Consider the following 15643-nt stretch of genomic DNA (forward strand, 5'->3'; position numbering starts at 1 on the left):
GTAGATTCAGAACTGTCATCTCTGTTCCGTTCCGGAGCGGCCAGGGAAAGTTCTGCGGTGCCGGTGCCACCAGATTATCAAGGTAAACAATTGCTTTTATTATTACTTTGTTGTTGTTGTTGTAGCGGTACAGATATAGTTTTAAAAATGAATTCTGTAATCTTTATTCATTCGCCTCACCACCGCCACCTCATATCCTATTCCTCACTTTCCCTCCTGTTTCATGGCAGGACCGAGCTCCGGGGTTCCTGGACCCCCGCGTTATCAAGTGCAACAGTCGTTCGGACCTTGGTCGTGTACCCGAAAAAGAAGGTAATATTGTTTGTTTGTAATCGTTAGTATTCATTTAGATTGTCAGCACAGATGACTCCCTTTTATATGTTGTTCCTTAATAGGGAATGCAGTAGACTTTGCCTTGATAATTGGCATCACATAGATAATGGCACTGTCTATAAGCAGGGTTCCTCACTTCCAGTTTTCTTAGACCATGTCCCACAACTTGTCCCTAATCATCTCCACAACAAGCATCCAAGGTCTCTACCGTCCTTCTAATGGCCCCATTAAATGGCTTATACCTAACTGGTAGATGTGCCTTGGCTTCAACACGCATGTGTCTCAAAGGACACTTTCCCTAGAGGGCTGTGCTTCAAGATTCCTGGTTTACATGTTTAACATGGGCTGCATTGCAGTGTTGTCTTCATTCTAATTCAAACGCCATGCTCTGCATAACATGTTTAGTATCTTGTGATATTGGGGTTTGTCATACTTTCCTTGTTTCTCAGACCCAGACTTGCCCCATACCATGAATGCTTTAACAAAGAAGTAATACTCCTTCCAAATCCTAGTTGGGATGTGATTTGCCACCCACCTTTAAAGCAATACTTGCATGAGAATGGTCACATATTGAGTGCTTTTGAGTTCCATAAGACTTGGGACTTTCATATGGTGGTCCAGCAAATCAGAGAGGGCTTTGGCTCTAAAATTCCTCAAAATGTCAGGTAAGCCTATTTTTATATTATTGTATTCTGTTACTGTATTTTAAGTACTGCATTCAAATAATGATAATTTAAATAAAAATCTAATTATTTAGCCTTCAGATCCTCATGGGTTGTGGAAAGAAACTGGTCAGTCCAAAATTGCAACACGGTCAGCAACTCAATGGTCAGCTGATTCAAAAGGTTTTTAAATCAAAGGCTCTGTACGTCAGACCGTCAGAAACACTTCTTGTAAGTTTTTGTGTTTACATTTGTTTCTATCGTTTTGTTTCTGTACACAATTACTTTATTTTATATTCATTATTATTATTATTATATGCATTTTGCTAGCTTATATTTTTGAAAACAAGGAATATATTTGCTCTAGAGCACCATTTGCTACATGATTTTTGTTTATTGTATTGTTTGCCATATTGATAGTCCATAAATAAATGTTGCCATATTATCTCAAACATGTTTTTTTAGAGAAAGAAATTAGGACTTACACATGTTGTTTTCCAAATCAAATGTGTTGACTGTGCTAAATCTTAAAGGAACCTCCTGAAGTAAGCAGTGAAACAACATATGAAACATCTCTACGGCTTACCAGAGCCACAACCAGACGTAGACAACAGAACACTATCGAGACCATGTTCTGCAATGTTTTGGAGAGTGCAGATGAAGTACTGCTGGGAGAGACGCATTCAACCTATGGCCAATCTTATACAAGCAATCTGCCTTCTGTTGAAAATGCAAGTCAGTCATCTGCCATTGTGCATCCTACACCTATCAGCTCCAGTTCATCTGCTACAGACTTCAACCCCTCTGTTTCGGATGAAGGATGTCAAGACGAACCTACAGCACACGCATCTGGCAACTACTCAACTTATTTGTCTGTGATGTGTAATGTTTCTGATCTGTCCTCTGAGGATGAGGAAATGAATCATGCCATTTTGGCCAGTATTGAAACTCACTTGTGAGTATTTATTTAAGAAATTATTTCTGTATGCTTTCTCTTGCAGCTTGGTAATGTAGAGTATGATAAGTTGGAAACTTTTAAAAGGTGTTGCATTATAGTATAGTACATTTAGTAAACATGTTTTTTTGGCTTTCATAATTTTTTGGAGAATAGTTTAAAGAAGAATAGTTTAAGAAGTATCTTAATGTTTGTTCACTTTTCAGATCTGAAACTTCATCAAATACGTTGCCTGCAAAAGACATTCTTCAGGAGCTGTCTCAAAGTATCAACACTGGAATGCACAGCAAATTTAATATCAGTCGATCTGCAGTGTTGGATGGTGCCATACGGGGTTTTAAGAGGGCGACCTACAATCCACAATACTCAATGAATGTGAAGTTTTCCGATGATTTCGGAAAATCTGAAGAGGCAGTGGACTTGGGTGGCCCACGGAGAGAATTTCTGCGTCTTCTCATTGAAGCCCTGTCTGTGTCTCCGATGTTTGAAGGCCCAGATGGAAGAAAGAATTTAGCAATGAACAGTACAGGTTTGTGTAGATTATTTTGCTCCTAGTATTTCTTTCCAAATCGTATGCCTTAAAATTTATTTGAATAAAAAAATATTTTTCATGCAGCCCTCAGGGAGGACACGTATTTCCTGGCTGGAAGGGCAATAGCTGTTAGCCTTGTCCATGGAGGTCCAGCACCTCGCTTTCTTTCTCCAGTACTTTTTGATGGCTTGGTTGGAGGTCCAAATGCAGCTTGCCCTACTTTAAATGACATAAGTGATGCAGACCTCCATGCAAAACTGAAAAAGGTTAATGCACTCACAAATTATATACATAAGATTTATGAATGATGGTTATAGTGAGTAAAGTTCTTGGTGAAGGGGTGGAGTATGTCTTGAACTGAAATGAGATTGTGGTGTCCCTATTTGTGTTTGTCTTTTCCTTTTTATGGTAAATCTTATTAGGTATCTGACAGTTGCACTCTGGAAGAGCTTCAAAAAGCCACAGATCCTCTTTTGGACTACATGGCCAGCGCAGGTTGCGTCAGGCGCTTCACAGCAATCAGCGATAGAGATCTTCTCGTGCATGATTTGCTGATGTTTCATATTGTACATCGGGTCCAGGGACCTTTTCAGAGGTTTAGTTTTCTTCCAATATTTCAATTATTGCAATTAGTGAGACACTATGAGTATATTTGTTATTCATTAATTTTATACAGATTTACAGAAGGACTGAAGACACTGGGAGTTCTGGATGCTGTGAAGCTGCATCCAGACAGTTTTCGGAAGTTGTTTTGCCACGAACCCCAGCCGTTAACTGCAGACGTAATGGACGAACTTTTCACACCTCGACTTTCCCCCAAAGGAAGTAACAAGAGAAGAGTGGAAGAAGACGTTATTCCTTTGTGGAGGGATTATCTGCAAGATGCAGAAGGTATTTTGCAAAGATTCATAAAGTGTCTTTGAAAATGACCACAAGTTATGTTACAGCGTAGAAATTTTACAGAGCTCCGTAGATATAGTAGACACCTGCCAATTTGAAAATTGTGGGTCCTGTTTGTGCATTCTACGGTCACATACTTTACTTATTGCTACTTATGTTATTGTTACATTCATGTTTATAGTTAAGCTTTTTGTGTAAACTCCCTTTAAACCTGTGACATTTTCTCTCTCCCCTCATAGCTTTAATCCATTAAACACTTCTGTCACTTATCACTAATTCTCACATTACTTTCCTAATATAACCTGCTGAATTTTTCCATCCAGTTTCCATTTTGCTCGTTATGAATTCTTACCATAGTTTTGTTTTCATTAGTTTGTCAATGTAATAACCAAATTTACTTGCCGCCTTTTCCTCTCAGCATTTGCTCACAAATTATGATAGGACTTTGACTAGGACACTACAATGTCTTTATTTAGTTTTAAGTCTGTTATTCAGAGGTGTATTTTTATTTTTTTTCATCATTATCTTGCAGCAGAACCCAAGTTTGCTTCAGCTTAAGATTATAAATAGCTGACTTTACATTTTCCTTTGTGATTTTTATCTTTGTCGATGTGAGAATTTATGTTCCCATTTTTCAGTCAAAAATTACATAAAAACAATTGCTTTGTCAGATGTAATTTCAGGGCTCGTGGAAGAAAAAGCCAGGTCTATTTATGTCACATGAACTGTTTCAATTGTAAGGCCGAATAAATGAACAAGCATAGTTGTCACTAGAGTTTTTTTAATAACTTTTATAGTAAAATAGTACCATAATGAATATGAAATATTTCATTCCCCACAGATGAGGAAGGTTCATCCAAGCTACAGAACATCCTTGTTTTTGCAACTGGAGCAAGCGAGATACCACCAATTGGCTTTTCTCCTGGACCATCTATTGAGTTTCTTCATGGCAGCAGTGAAGAAAGCCACTCAAAAAAGCTTCCGATGGCAAATACATGCATAAATTGTCTGAAACTACCAGTCCTGACTTGTTATGAAGTGTTTAAGGAAAACATGGACTTTGCTTTAGCAAACACTCAAGGATTTGGGAGAACATAAAAGGTTTTCATTTGAGTGACTGACATATCACTATGCCAAGTTGTGTTGAAATAAAGTTTAGAGTTTGTATGTACACCTTGCAAAGGCTGGTCCAGTTAGCAAAGTAATGTTCTAACATTGTCCCTGCTAGTTTGAATTAGGGGTTAGACATAATGTAAAAAAAAAATGCATTTTAAATGTATCAGTTTTATACAGTTTCTTTGTTTTAATCTGTTTAGGTTTGGCTAAATTTGACAAATCCTTATTGACAACTTCTGTGCACATTGATTCAGTGCATCATGTTTTAATGTAAAAAAATGTTATATGTATAGTTTCATTTTATTAGCCTTTGGTTTTTTACTGTGTGAAATTTTAAAGATTTTACATTACGGCACAGCTGCTTTTTTTTATACATTTGCTTTTTTGATGTTCTTTATCTGTTCTAAATAAATGTTGACATCTTCCATCAGTGTTTGATTTTTGTTGAAATGTATTGGTTAAATAACAGTTCAAATTAATGTATTGACAAAATATTTATTTCACATTTATAACAACCAATGAGAATAAATTTAATACAGAAAATTTGTTGTGAAAATATAACTTAAATCATTAACTTTTAATATTTACATGGCATATGTAAAAATACTTAAGATTAAGAATTAAACAGTTCTACAAAGTTTACTACTGAGCAAAATAAGTCAATCCCATAATTGCCATCGTTTTGCAGAGGATCAAAAGTGTGCTGTATCAAATTAACTACCGTGTCATTTATGCCCAATGAAATATCTGGAATAACAACATTATTATTGGTCTGAATACCAGGTAAAGGCCCATCATAATCTACTCCAAAACTATCATCTACCTCAAAAATAGAATCGACAGCTGCATTTTGTTGTGCTACGTTGTTGATGACTCCTGTGTGCCACAACTGGAGTGGAGTCCGCCCATTCTGAGTGGAGAGTCCATGGTTATTCCACTGGTTTTGGAACTCTATTGTGGCTCTTTCAATTCTTGGCATGTAGACAAAATGAAGGCAAAATAGATGGACCTCATTCAAAGAATCAAGAATACCATGCTCCTCCATAAAATTAAAAAGATTAATGAAATTGTTAGAGACAACTCTATTGAGCTCTGCCCACAGTCTTTCAATGCGTTGATTGTGTACAGATAAGCCTGCAATAACACTACGTCTGTTGAGGCCCCTCCTTTCTAACATGTAACGAGCCACAAGTGTGTTTTCCATCCCATGATCACACCTCACTCTTAAAGGTAAACCAAAATTATAAACTCCCATAACAAACAGCGACAATACAGTAGAGGCTCTGTTGTTGTTACAGCACCTGAGATATATAATTGTTCGACTAAAACCATCCACACAGCCGTGAAAAACCATGCGCCATCTCACCAGCTTGTGGTTTCCATCAAAATGCCTGAAAAATGAAAAACATAGCATAGGTTTAACAGAACTAAAACAACAAAACAATGTAACACACTTAAAGTAGCAAAGACCTTGTTGATCATTATAGGATTTAAAACATTTTAAGAAACATAATTATTTTGACTTCTTGTTCATTTCATAACATTTAAATGCCCTTAATATAAAAAGAGTAAAATGTATACAGACATGAGTTATATTAGTACAATTACACTAGTTTAAAAATAATGAATACAATCTAATCAAGAGCAAACTTAATTAGGTTGTATTCAAGTTTGATTAGAACTTAAAAAAAACAGTTATAAAATACCCTACGAGCATGGTTAACTAATATATTTTTTAGTTGTTACTTTTTTAGACAAGATACAATAATTATAAAAATCAAAATTCATGACTTCATAAAAAATCCTAATACTTATAGTATCTTCTAGTGAATTTTCTTTTTGAGGAAAATGCTTACTTCATTATAGCCTTAGTGAGTAGATACTTTTGTGGCCCTAAGAAAGTCATATAAAAATAAATTTGAAGAAAGCGAGCCAGGACGGACAGATATATGTGCATTAAATGAAACTGTAAAAACAGAATTCTCTGCATGTTAATGTCCTGTGGCAATTAATTTACTCTTGTTTACTTCCATAATGACATGCTTCTCTCCAAAAAAAAAAAAAAAAAAAAACATCTATATGAAATGATTATTGCTATATATTTGTGTCCTTTTTTATTAATCAGCTAATCAGTCAAAACTAAACCACAAAGCTAAAATAAATAGCTGATTTACTTCATACAGTCTAAAACTTAAAACTATCAGGCAAATTTGAATTTTAAGATGGAGTAATATATATGACAGTTTTGTTTTTTATATTTTGGATAAATGTTGTCTATACTTCACAGTTGGTTATGGAAATACTCGATTAAGTTATTAGCCAGAAGTCTTAAAGCAAGAAGCAGATGAAAAAACAATCACAGTCCATAGAAGACATTTTCAGAAAAATCATTGTCAACATGTCCTCACGCAGATTGAAATGTATGTCATCTCCTATAGAATCACATCAGCGATTTCATTACTTATGTTTACAAGAGTGAAAAAAGTTTCAAAGCTTAAACTTTAGAGGTTAATATAGGAGGCCTATGACAGGACTCTTAGAATCTTTGAGAATATAGGTGTTGCTTTTTGTGTGTAAATGAATTTTCTCTACATATAAAAAGTGTAATATTCTATAAAACATGAATTAGGCCTACAACAAAAATCCAACAGTAGGTGTTTTTGTTCAGTGGAGTTGGCTGAAAACTTGCATTAGAAAACAAATAAAGCTAATAGTACAATTACAAAGCAAAACACCATATGATAATTATAATCATATGTCATATGTAAATAAGTGTTCCCCTACCATAACTGATTTGGAGTCTGAACATTATAAACCCGTCGGCGTATGGTACGCCTCCTGCGAAATGATCTTCCAATTGGATCAATCTCCTGCTTAAGGGGATTACATTGGGAAAGTGAGCATAACATGTAAATTGATAATTGTCATAATTAATGACATTTTTTAAATTCCACATGCCTGTAGACACTGTCTGACTCTCCAGCGTTGAACACGTATTTGTCTGGAAGAAAGGCCCCCACGCACATAACTTTCTCCAACATTTGGGGTCCTTTGTAGAATGTCACTTATAATTTGGCGCAAGTCTTGATCTGTCAGCACAGTGTATTGTAAAGGTTGGATTCCCAAGTGCTGTCTGTGTCTGTAGAGAGTCCGGCGATCAATACCAAAGGCAGATGCCATCTGCTGCCAGCTCATTCCAATGGAAATGCAGTGAGAAATTTGCAATGATGTGATGTTGTATTGAGGGCGGCCTGGACAACCACTCCTTCTTGTAGGGGGAATCAGATATCTAGGAGTTGATTCAGAAGATCTTTGCATTGCATTATATTCTTCCAAAACTGATTTAAAACAGCTATACAGTTCTTCAATCATTATTCTATATACATGGTCTCTTGTCTCACCAAACTCTGTCAGTGACAAGATTATAGATAAAGTCTGACTGTACCCCGAAAGTTCTCTATAAAGCCTGTTTTGGTTATGTGTGCCATGTGTTCGTTCCCTTTGAATTGAGTCTAGGCATTGTAGAGCATCCCGAAAAAATTGTTGAACATCACCTTCACTGATTCCAAATGTAAATAAAGGTAGTAAACACAGCTGTAGCTGCACAACTAAGAAGACAGCAAGCTTCATCAAGACTGTATGTCTGCAGCTCAAATAAGGTAAAATAGCTGGTTTGCGCTTTAAATCTTCTGTTTAGCTCCGCCAGAAGAAATTCTTGAAGCAGGAAAAAAACACCTGTGGTAAAAAGGGTGAGAAGGAGAGAGATGGAAAGAAAGTCAGTTTCATTAAATTTACAAATTGCATATAACAGGGTCTGAGAAACAAGGAAAGTATGACAAACCCCAATATCACAAGATACTAAACATGTTATGCAGAGCATGGCGTTTGAATTAGAATGAAGACAACACTGCAATGCAGCCCATGTTAAACATGTAAACCAGGAATCTTGAAGCACAGCCCTCTAGGGAAAGTGTCCTTTGAGACACATGCGTGTTGAAGCCAAGGCACATCTACCAGTTAGGTATAAGCCATTTAATGGGGCCATTAGAAGGACGGTAGAGACCTTGGATGCTTGTTGTGGAGATGATTAGGGACAAGTTGTGGGACATGGTCTAAGAAAACTGGAAGTGAGGAACCCTGCTTATAGACAGTGCCATTATCTATGTGATGCCAATTATCAAGGCAAAGTCTACTGCATTCCCTATTAAGGAACAACATATAAAAGGGAGTCATCTGTGCTGACAATCTAAATGAATACTAACGATTACAAACAAACAATATTACCTTCTTTTTCGGGTACACGACCAAGGTCCGAACGACTGTTGCACTTGATAACGCGGGGGTCCAGGAACCCCGGAGCTCGGTCCTGCCATGAAACAGGAGGGAAAGTGAGGAATAGGATATGAGGTGGCGGTGGTGAGGCGAATGAATAAAGATTACAGAATTCATTTTTAAAACTATATCTGTACCGCTACAACAACAACAACAAAGTAATAATAAAAGCAATTGTTTACCTTGATAATCTGGTGGCACCGGCACCGCAGAACTTTCCCTGGCCGCTCCGGAACGGAACAGAGATGACAGTTCTGAATCTACTGTACCACTGCGGGCAGTCGTTGAATCGTTTAATGCGCCTGTCAAAGTACTGGTTGCCTCCGGAGAAGATAGAATGGTGTTTAAAATGGCAGCTGCCTGACCTATTCTCTCTCGTTTTGAATTAGAGTTAGCCATGTTCGGTATAGCAGACTCTTTCTTCTTCGGCACTAGTTGGCGCCGGTTAATAAGTCCTGTAATGCTGGCACCCAGTGGACAGATTGTACTACAGCAATTTTGCTATTTCTAATCAATCAATCAGATTTATTTATTTCTATAGTACATTTAAGTTACAAGAAAGTTTAAAGTTCTATATATATTTAAAAGCACAAATATACTAAGTAATAGAACATACAGTGAGTCAACAATCGAAGCTTATAGTTTAGGATCAACGCATGCGCAGTTGATCAAAAAGTTATGCCCCGCCTCTTCCGTGACAATTCTCACACATTCAAAAAACGAGTCTCGCTCTCACATTCAAAAAAAGTCTCGCTCTCACATTCAAAAAAAGTCTCGCTCTCACACATTCAAAAAACGAGTCTCGCTCTCACATTCAAAAAACGAGTCTCGCTCTCACACATTCAAAAAAAGAGTCTCGCTCTCACACATACATAAAACGAGTGTGTGTGAGTGTGTGCGCAACTTTAGTCTTGTGTATGTGAGAGAAACATTTGTGTGCGAGTTGTTAGTACAGTGTATGTGTGCGAGAAAGGTAGCATTTGTGTGCGTGTGTAAGTTAGTAGTGTGTGTGCGAGAAAGATAGCGTTTGTGTGTGTGTGCGAGTCAGTACCGTGTATGTGTGCGAGAAAGATAGCGTTTGTGTGTGTGTGCGAGTTAGTACCGTGTATGTGTGCGAGAAAGATAGCGTTTGTGTGTGTGTGCGACATGTTAGTAGTGTGTATGTGTGCGAGTTAGTACCGTGTATGTGTGCGAGAAAGATAGCGTTTGTGTATGTGTGCGACATGTTAGTAGTGTGTATGTGAGCGAAAAATATAGCTTTTGTGTGTGTGTGCGACATGTTAGTAGTGTGTATGTGTGCGAGAAAGATAGCATTTGTGTGTGTGTGCGAGAAAGATAGCTTTTGTGTGTGTGTGCGAGTTAGTACCGTGTATGTGTGCGAGAAAGATAGCATTTGTGTGTGTGCACGACATGTTAGTAGTGTGTATGTGTGCGAGAAAGATAGCATTTGTGTGTGTGTGCGAGAAAGATAGCTTTTGTGTGTGTGTGCGACATGTTAGTAGTGTGTATGTGAGCGAAAAATATAGCTTTTGTGTGTGTGTGCGACATGTTAGTAGTGTGTATGTGAGCGAGAAAGATAGCATTTGTGTGCGTGTGCGAGTTGGTAGTACAGTGTATGTGTGCAAGAAAGATAAAATGTGTGTGCGTAAGACATTTTAGTAGTGTGTATACGCAATTTGAGTATTTTTGAGTGTGCGTGATGTTTTTTAGAGTATGCGTGATGTTTTTTTGAGTGTGCGTGATGTTTTTTAGAGTGTGCGTGATGTTTTTTTGAGTGTGCGTGATGTTTTTTAGAGTGTGCGTGATGTTTTTTAGAGTGTGCGTGATGTTTTTTAGAGTATGCGTGATGTTTTTTAGAGTGTGCGTGATGTTTTTTAGAGTGTGCGTGATGTTTTTTAGAGTGTGCGTGATGTTTTTTAGAGTGTGCGTGATGTTTTTTTGAGTGTGCGTGATGTTTTTTAGAGTGTGCGTGATGTTTTTTAGAGTGTGCGTGATGTTTTTTAGAGTATGCGTGATGTTTTTTGGAGTGTGCGTGATGTTTTTTAGAGTGTGCGTGATGTTTTTTAGAGTGTGCGTGATGTTTTTTTGAGTGTGCGTGATGTTTTTTTGAGTGTGCGTGAGTTTCTTGTAGTGTGTGAGAGACAAAACATAGATTTTGTCCTAAACGGCCCCTCATAGTTTCTCCTTCATCAAAGGTGTAAGTTAAATGTACAAGACTTGATATAATGATTTATAATGCAGTTGAAAACCTGCTGGGGCAGGTCATGTTCATATACTTTATCATTTTTCTTTTAAATTGCTGGAATGTTTGATATGTTGATTTATTAACAGTTTACACATTTCATATAATGTAGATGCATTGAGTAAAGTGACCATCGTTCAGCTTGGAGACACTAAATGAAAAGATTTTCAGGTCAAAATGTAACCAAAAGAGCCCATTTGAAAACAATACAATCTGAATTATTGTATTGGCCATCACCATGACAGTTGGATGATTATTATAAAATTATGAGATATTGTAAAAAAAGGATTATTTATTTATTACTATTAGACTACAATGACAAGGCCTGGCCCCTAGAAGAGAACGACTTCTGATGCAGGAAATGGTCTTAGAATGTGGATTTTGAGATAACCAGATTTTGAGATAACCAATCAGATGGTCTCGTAACCACTCCTCCTTCTGTCACTGGAATAAAACCTGTGTTTCAGTGAAAACAGTTTAAAGATGAATCTGTTATGGCTCACACTGATCCTCCTGCACCAAGGATGTAAGTTAGATAACAAACAAAACCTCTGAGTGTTTGTGAGCATAAAATGTGAACTTATGTATCCTCATATTTTGTATTTTTCTGCAGGTTGTGTCTCATTTGTTTGTCCTGAATAGCATGTTATCATGTTTTTTATTCTTCATATTACAGATGACTTGGTTCCGGTGACCATCGTTCAACTTGGAGACCCTGTAACTTTGAAATGCTTTTTTCCAGAAGAAAAGAAAACCAGCAGTAGTGAACTTCACTGGTACAAACAAAGTGCAGGAAATACACTGGAATTAATTGTGAAGCTGTTGGAAAATACTTCGCCTACTTATGGATCTGGATTTTTGGGCTCAAGACTGACTGCAACATATTCCGAGAAAATTAGCAATCTGACGATTATGAAGTCGACTGAAGGAGACAAAGGCATGTATCACTGCGCTGTGGTTGACTGGAACAAGAACATTTGGCAAGGGACCTATTTGCTAATAAAAGGTATTTTAATTATTAAAATTACTTCAACAAGACAAATGCTTAGAAATCCACTTTTTTGCTTTGTATATATATATATATATATATATATATATATATATATATATATATATATATATATATATATATATATATATATATATATATATATATATATATATATATATATACAAAAAGAAGTTCATGTTCAATTAAGTCCATCATGTCCAGTGAAGGTAATCAGTGATAAAAATATACTGCATTTTTTTCTTCTCACTCTAAATTAATTTACAGTGTCTAACAAATAATTTTGTTATGTTTAGGAAACACTGTGGTGTCTTCCAATTACACAGTTGTTCAGACGCCAACATTATCACATCCAGTTCATCCAGGAGACCCAGTGACTCTTCAGTGTTCGGTCCTCTCCAGCTCTGACAGCAAGGAATGTTCAGGAGGTCTGAATTTGTTCTGGATAAGAGCCAGAGACAAATCTCTTCCAAACATCATCTACTCTGATGGAAACAGAGAAAACAAATGTGAAGAGAAACTGGACTCTCAGCAGAGATGTGTGTATAACTTCTCTAAGACGGTCAATGCATCCGATGCGACTTTCTACTGTGCTGTGGCCACATGTGGAGAGATATATTTTGGGCATGGAACCAAGCTGGACATTTAAGGTAACTGGATAATTTGAATTCTTTATACCATTGTGAGATGAACCACTCAATGTAAAATATTACTTTTCTTTTTAAAAATAATCAGAACATTAAAAAACATGTCCTTTTTACTAACTTGTAATTTTGCTGTTTTTTATTTTAATGATGTTTCAGAATCCAGCTTGTGGTCCCATGATGCTGGAAAAGTCATTATTCTTCTCTCTGCTTCTCTGGCAATAAGTCTAGTTGTGATCTCTCTTCTCATTTATTTCAGCCTGAAAAATAAATGTGTTCACTGTAAAGGTAAGAAAGCAATCTTAAACAGTTAGTTAGTACTTAATCAAATCAGATTGCTGAAGCAATATTAATTATTTTCTGTTTTATTTTGTATTCCAGCTGATTCAGAGTTGCAGAAAAACATCAGCAGACAGAAACCTCAAGAGGTAAAAAATCCCAAGATGGTTTTATCAGGTCAAATATTTGATTCGGTTTTGTAAGTGAGTGAATTATAACATTCTTTGTTTTCTAAGAGATGTAAGGGTGAATGGATTTACTCTGCAGCCATCTTTACTCCAATAAACTCTGACTGGGCTGGACTGAAGAAAGAAGTAGAGAGAAAGAGGATCTACGCCGCTGTCAAAGCTTTTGGATTAAATTGAGGAAATTGTTTGCTTTAATCTTAAACTAAATAAAGGAATAAATAAAGATTTCTTTTTTGTATTGAATATAGATTACTCATATCCATTTAGTTTTTCAACAATGTTTTTTTCTGTTTTGTTCATTTTGTAATTTCTGGTCATTGATCCATTTTATTATTCTTAAGTGCTTTTTCTCTATCTTACTAGTGATTTTTGTGAAATTCAGATTTTTTTTAAATATACATAATAAAGTAAATTCTAAGAGTTTCTAAGAGTTTAAAGTCAATTTAAATTTTTTGTTCTTTGCTGACTTACAAGAAAATGTATGCCTCAATTAGGATTGGGTTTTCTTTTACAGAATAAAATTATTTAAATTCAAAAGGTGTGCTCTATTTTGTTTAAAACATGAAAATAAAGCTGTTTACAAAAGGAAAAAATGGTTTTATTTAACAAAATTCTCGACAGTTGCACAACAAAATTGACATTATTGTACTGTTTATTTTTAGAAAGTGAAAAATAGATCATTGTTCTCCACAATGACCATTTAAAGGTGATCAACAAAATATTGGCAGGTACGACTCTCAGTGAAGAAATTATTTTTTATTATTTTAAAATGATTTCTTTTTTGCTTTGATTTCACAAGAATCCAAGGTAGCTGTCTCCAAATGTATTTTTTGTAACACATCAGGCACCGTTGGATATGTTGTCTCACTACCACAAAACTCACATGTTCTTCTTGCATCTTAGATTCCAACTTCAATTGAATCATCTGTTCATGCTCAGATAGCCTTTAGGCCTTATCCACATTGCAATGTTTGTTTTTCTAAAACAAGCAGCCTTTTAATTCACACAGAAATTTCAAAGCAGGTAAAAATGCTACTTTTACTTTCCCAGACCTTTAAGTTTTGGTAAACGTGGAGTGTGTGGAAAGCAGATAAAGCCTCCACACGTGGTTAGTGGTAAACACAGCAAGAAAACAAGAATGGCAAACAACTAAACCAGAGAGGAGTTTTTTTGTAGCCTTTATTGAGGCTCTGCAGCAGCCGAAGCACAACAATGAAGGTAAATCTGCCATTTTTATTTGTATGACCTATTTAGAGTTCATAAATCATAGGACTGCTTCACAAAACCAGGACAGAAGATTAAGCTGGGCTTTTTCAGATTTCCTGGTTGAATTTAGCCTCGACTTAGTTGCATAAAAGCAGAATTACATGAGTTACCATGGCGATTTATACTGTACTTTTAGCCTGCTCCAGACTAACAGCCAGACTTAGTTAATCCTGCTGCCTTATCTGTTCAGTCAGCGGTCACACTAATCAGAAAGCAATGTGTGTTGTCTGTGATCCTGTTTCCTTTCTGTCTGTTTTTTTTATCAGCCTGCATTAATTACCACTTATTCCTGTTCAAGCATTATTATTTTAACATTGTAATAATTGCCTATTCTATTATCGTCTTTATTTATAATTGTCCATGTGGGTATACTTAATGTTCAATTGTGTTTCTGAAGAACGCTGATGTTCTAAGTTTGACAGAAAAGTTTTCCCATGACCGCTCATAACGAGACACATTTTACAAGTTGTTTTTTGATTGCTGTTAAGCTCCATTTGTGTTAGCAGTTAAACAGGAAGTTGTCCCTTCAAAATAAATTGTCCAAACTTCATTAGGAAGTTCACCAACGTTAAAACTAAATAAGTATTACATGGTTTCGCATTTTCCGCAATAAGCAGAAAAAAAATGACACCGAGTGGTATTACGGTTTACACTTTTATATGTATTAAATTACCTTCTCCACAACAGAGAAAAGTAGCTTTGTAGCCTAATCCTCTCTATCATCTTACATCAGTAAATGGAAAATTAACCCAGAAAGAAAGCTGAACAAATAAGTCAATATTGAGTTACTTTCCTATATTTTAATACCTTTAGATAAAAGTGTTTACAGAGTGAATACCCATCCATCTTTCACCCATCAGCACTGATAAAAATACTAATAGAGAGAAAACCCACATGCAATCTTTGAAGAATAGGTTAAGCCAATTAAATAGGTAAAGCTCCCTGTAGCTTTGGTTAGAGCTCCTAGATTAAAATGTTGTTTTTTTCAAGACCAACACTATGAAAAAAAAGTACATGAAGTAGGTGTTATTTTGTAAGCTTCAGTTGGAAACATGGTTGATAATTTCCACTGTGGTGGCAGTCAGGGTTAAAAGGCCAATCAGGCTGTTTCAACACTCCTCCCTCCCACTTTTCAGTGTTATATTAGACTGAAGCATCCATGTTGTGCTCGTCTTTTTGCGCAGA

The 15643-nt window shown here is 36.1% G+C and overlaps 2 protein-coding genes and 1 long non-coding RNA gene across 3 annotated transcripts; 2 read left to right on the forward strand and 1 right to left on the reverse strand.

The window, feature by feature from the left end:
• Positions 1 to 869: 869 nt before the first annotated feature.
• Positions 870 to 4854, forward strand: LOC103461185 (G2/M phase-specific E3 ubiquitin-protein ligase). Its single transcript, XM_008403514.3, has 8 exons — positions 870 to 998; positions 1091 to 1226; positions 1529 to 1950; positions 2157 to 2479; positions 2567 to 2748; positions 2905 to 3077; positions 3159 to 3373; positions 4224 to 4854. Exons 1-8 carry the CDS (start codon positions 943 to 945, stop codon positions 4478 to 4480), a joined length of 1764 nt encoding a protein of 587 aa, XP_008401736.2. The 5' UTR covers positions 870 to 942; the 3' UTR covers positions 4481 to 4854.
• A 123-nt stretch (positions 4855 to 4977) lies between these two features.
• Positions 4978 to 9531, reverse strand: LOC108165644 (uncharacterized). The gene is made up of 4 exons (XR_014089406.1): positions 9013 to 9531; positions 8783 to 8864; positions 7283 to 8233; positions 4978 to 5889 (listed from the first exon to the last, which is right to left on the reverse strand). It is a non-coding gene; the product is annotated as an uncharacterized LOC108165644 (long non-coding RNA).
• Positions 9532 to 11555: 2024 nt separating this feature from the next.
• Positions 11556 to 12730, forward strand: LOC145553253 (uncharacterized). Its single transcript, XM_081612043.1, has 3 exons — positions 11556 to 11598; positions 11749 to 12078; positions 12378 to 12730. The coding sequence occupies exons 1-3, from the start codon at positions 11556 to 11558 to the stop codon at positions 12728 to 12730; spliced, it is 726 nt and encodes a 241-aa protein (XP_081468169.1).
• Positions 12731 to 15643: the final 2913 nt, after the last annotated feature.

This window comes from Poecilia reticulata, chromosome 10 (genome assembly GCF_904066995.2).
Source record: "Poecilia reticulata chromosome 10, P_reticulata-male-v2, whole genome shotgun sequence".
Taxonomy (NCBI): Eukaryota; Metazoa; Chordata; class Actinopteri; order Cyprinodontiformes; family Poeciliidae; genus Poecilia; species Poecilia reticulata.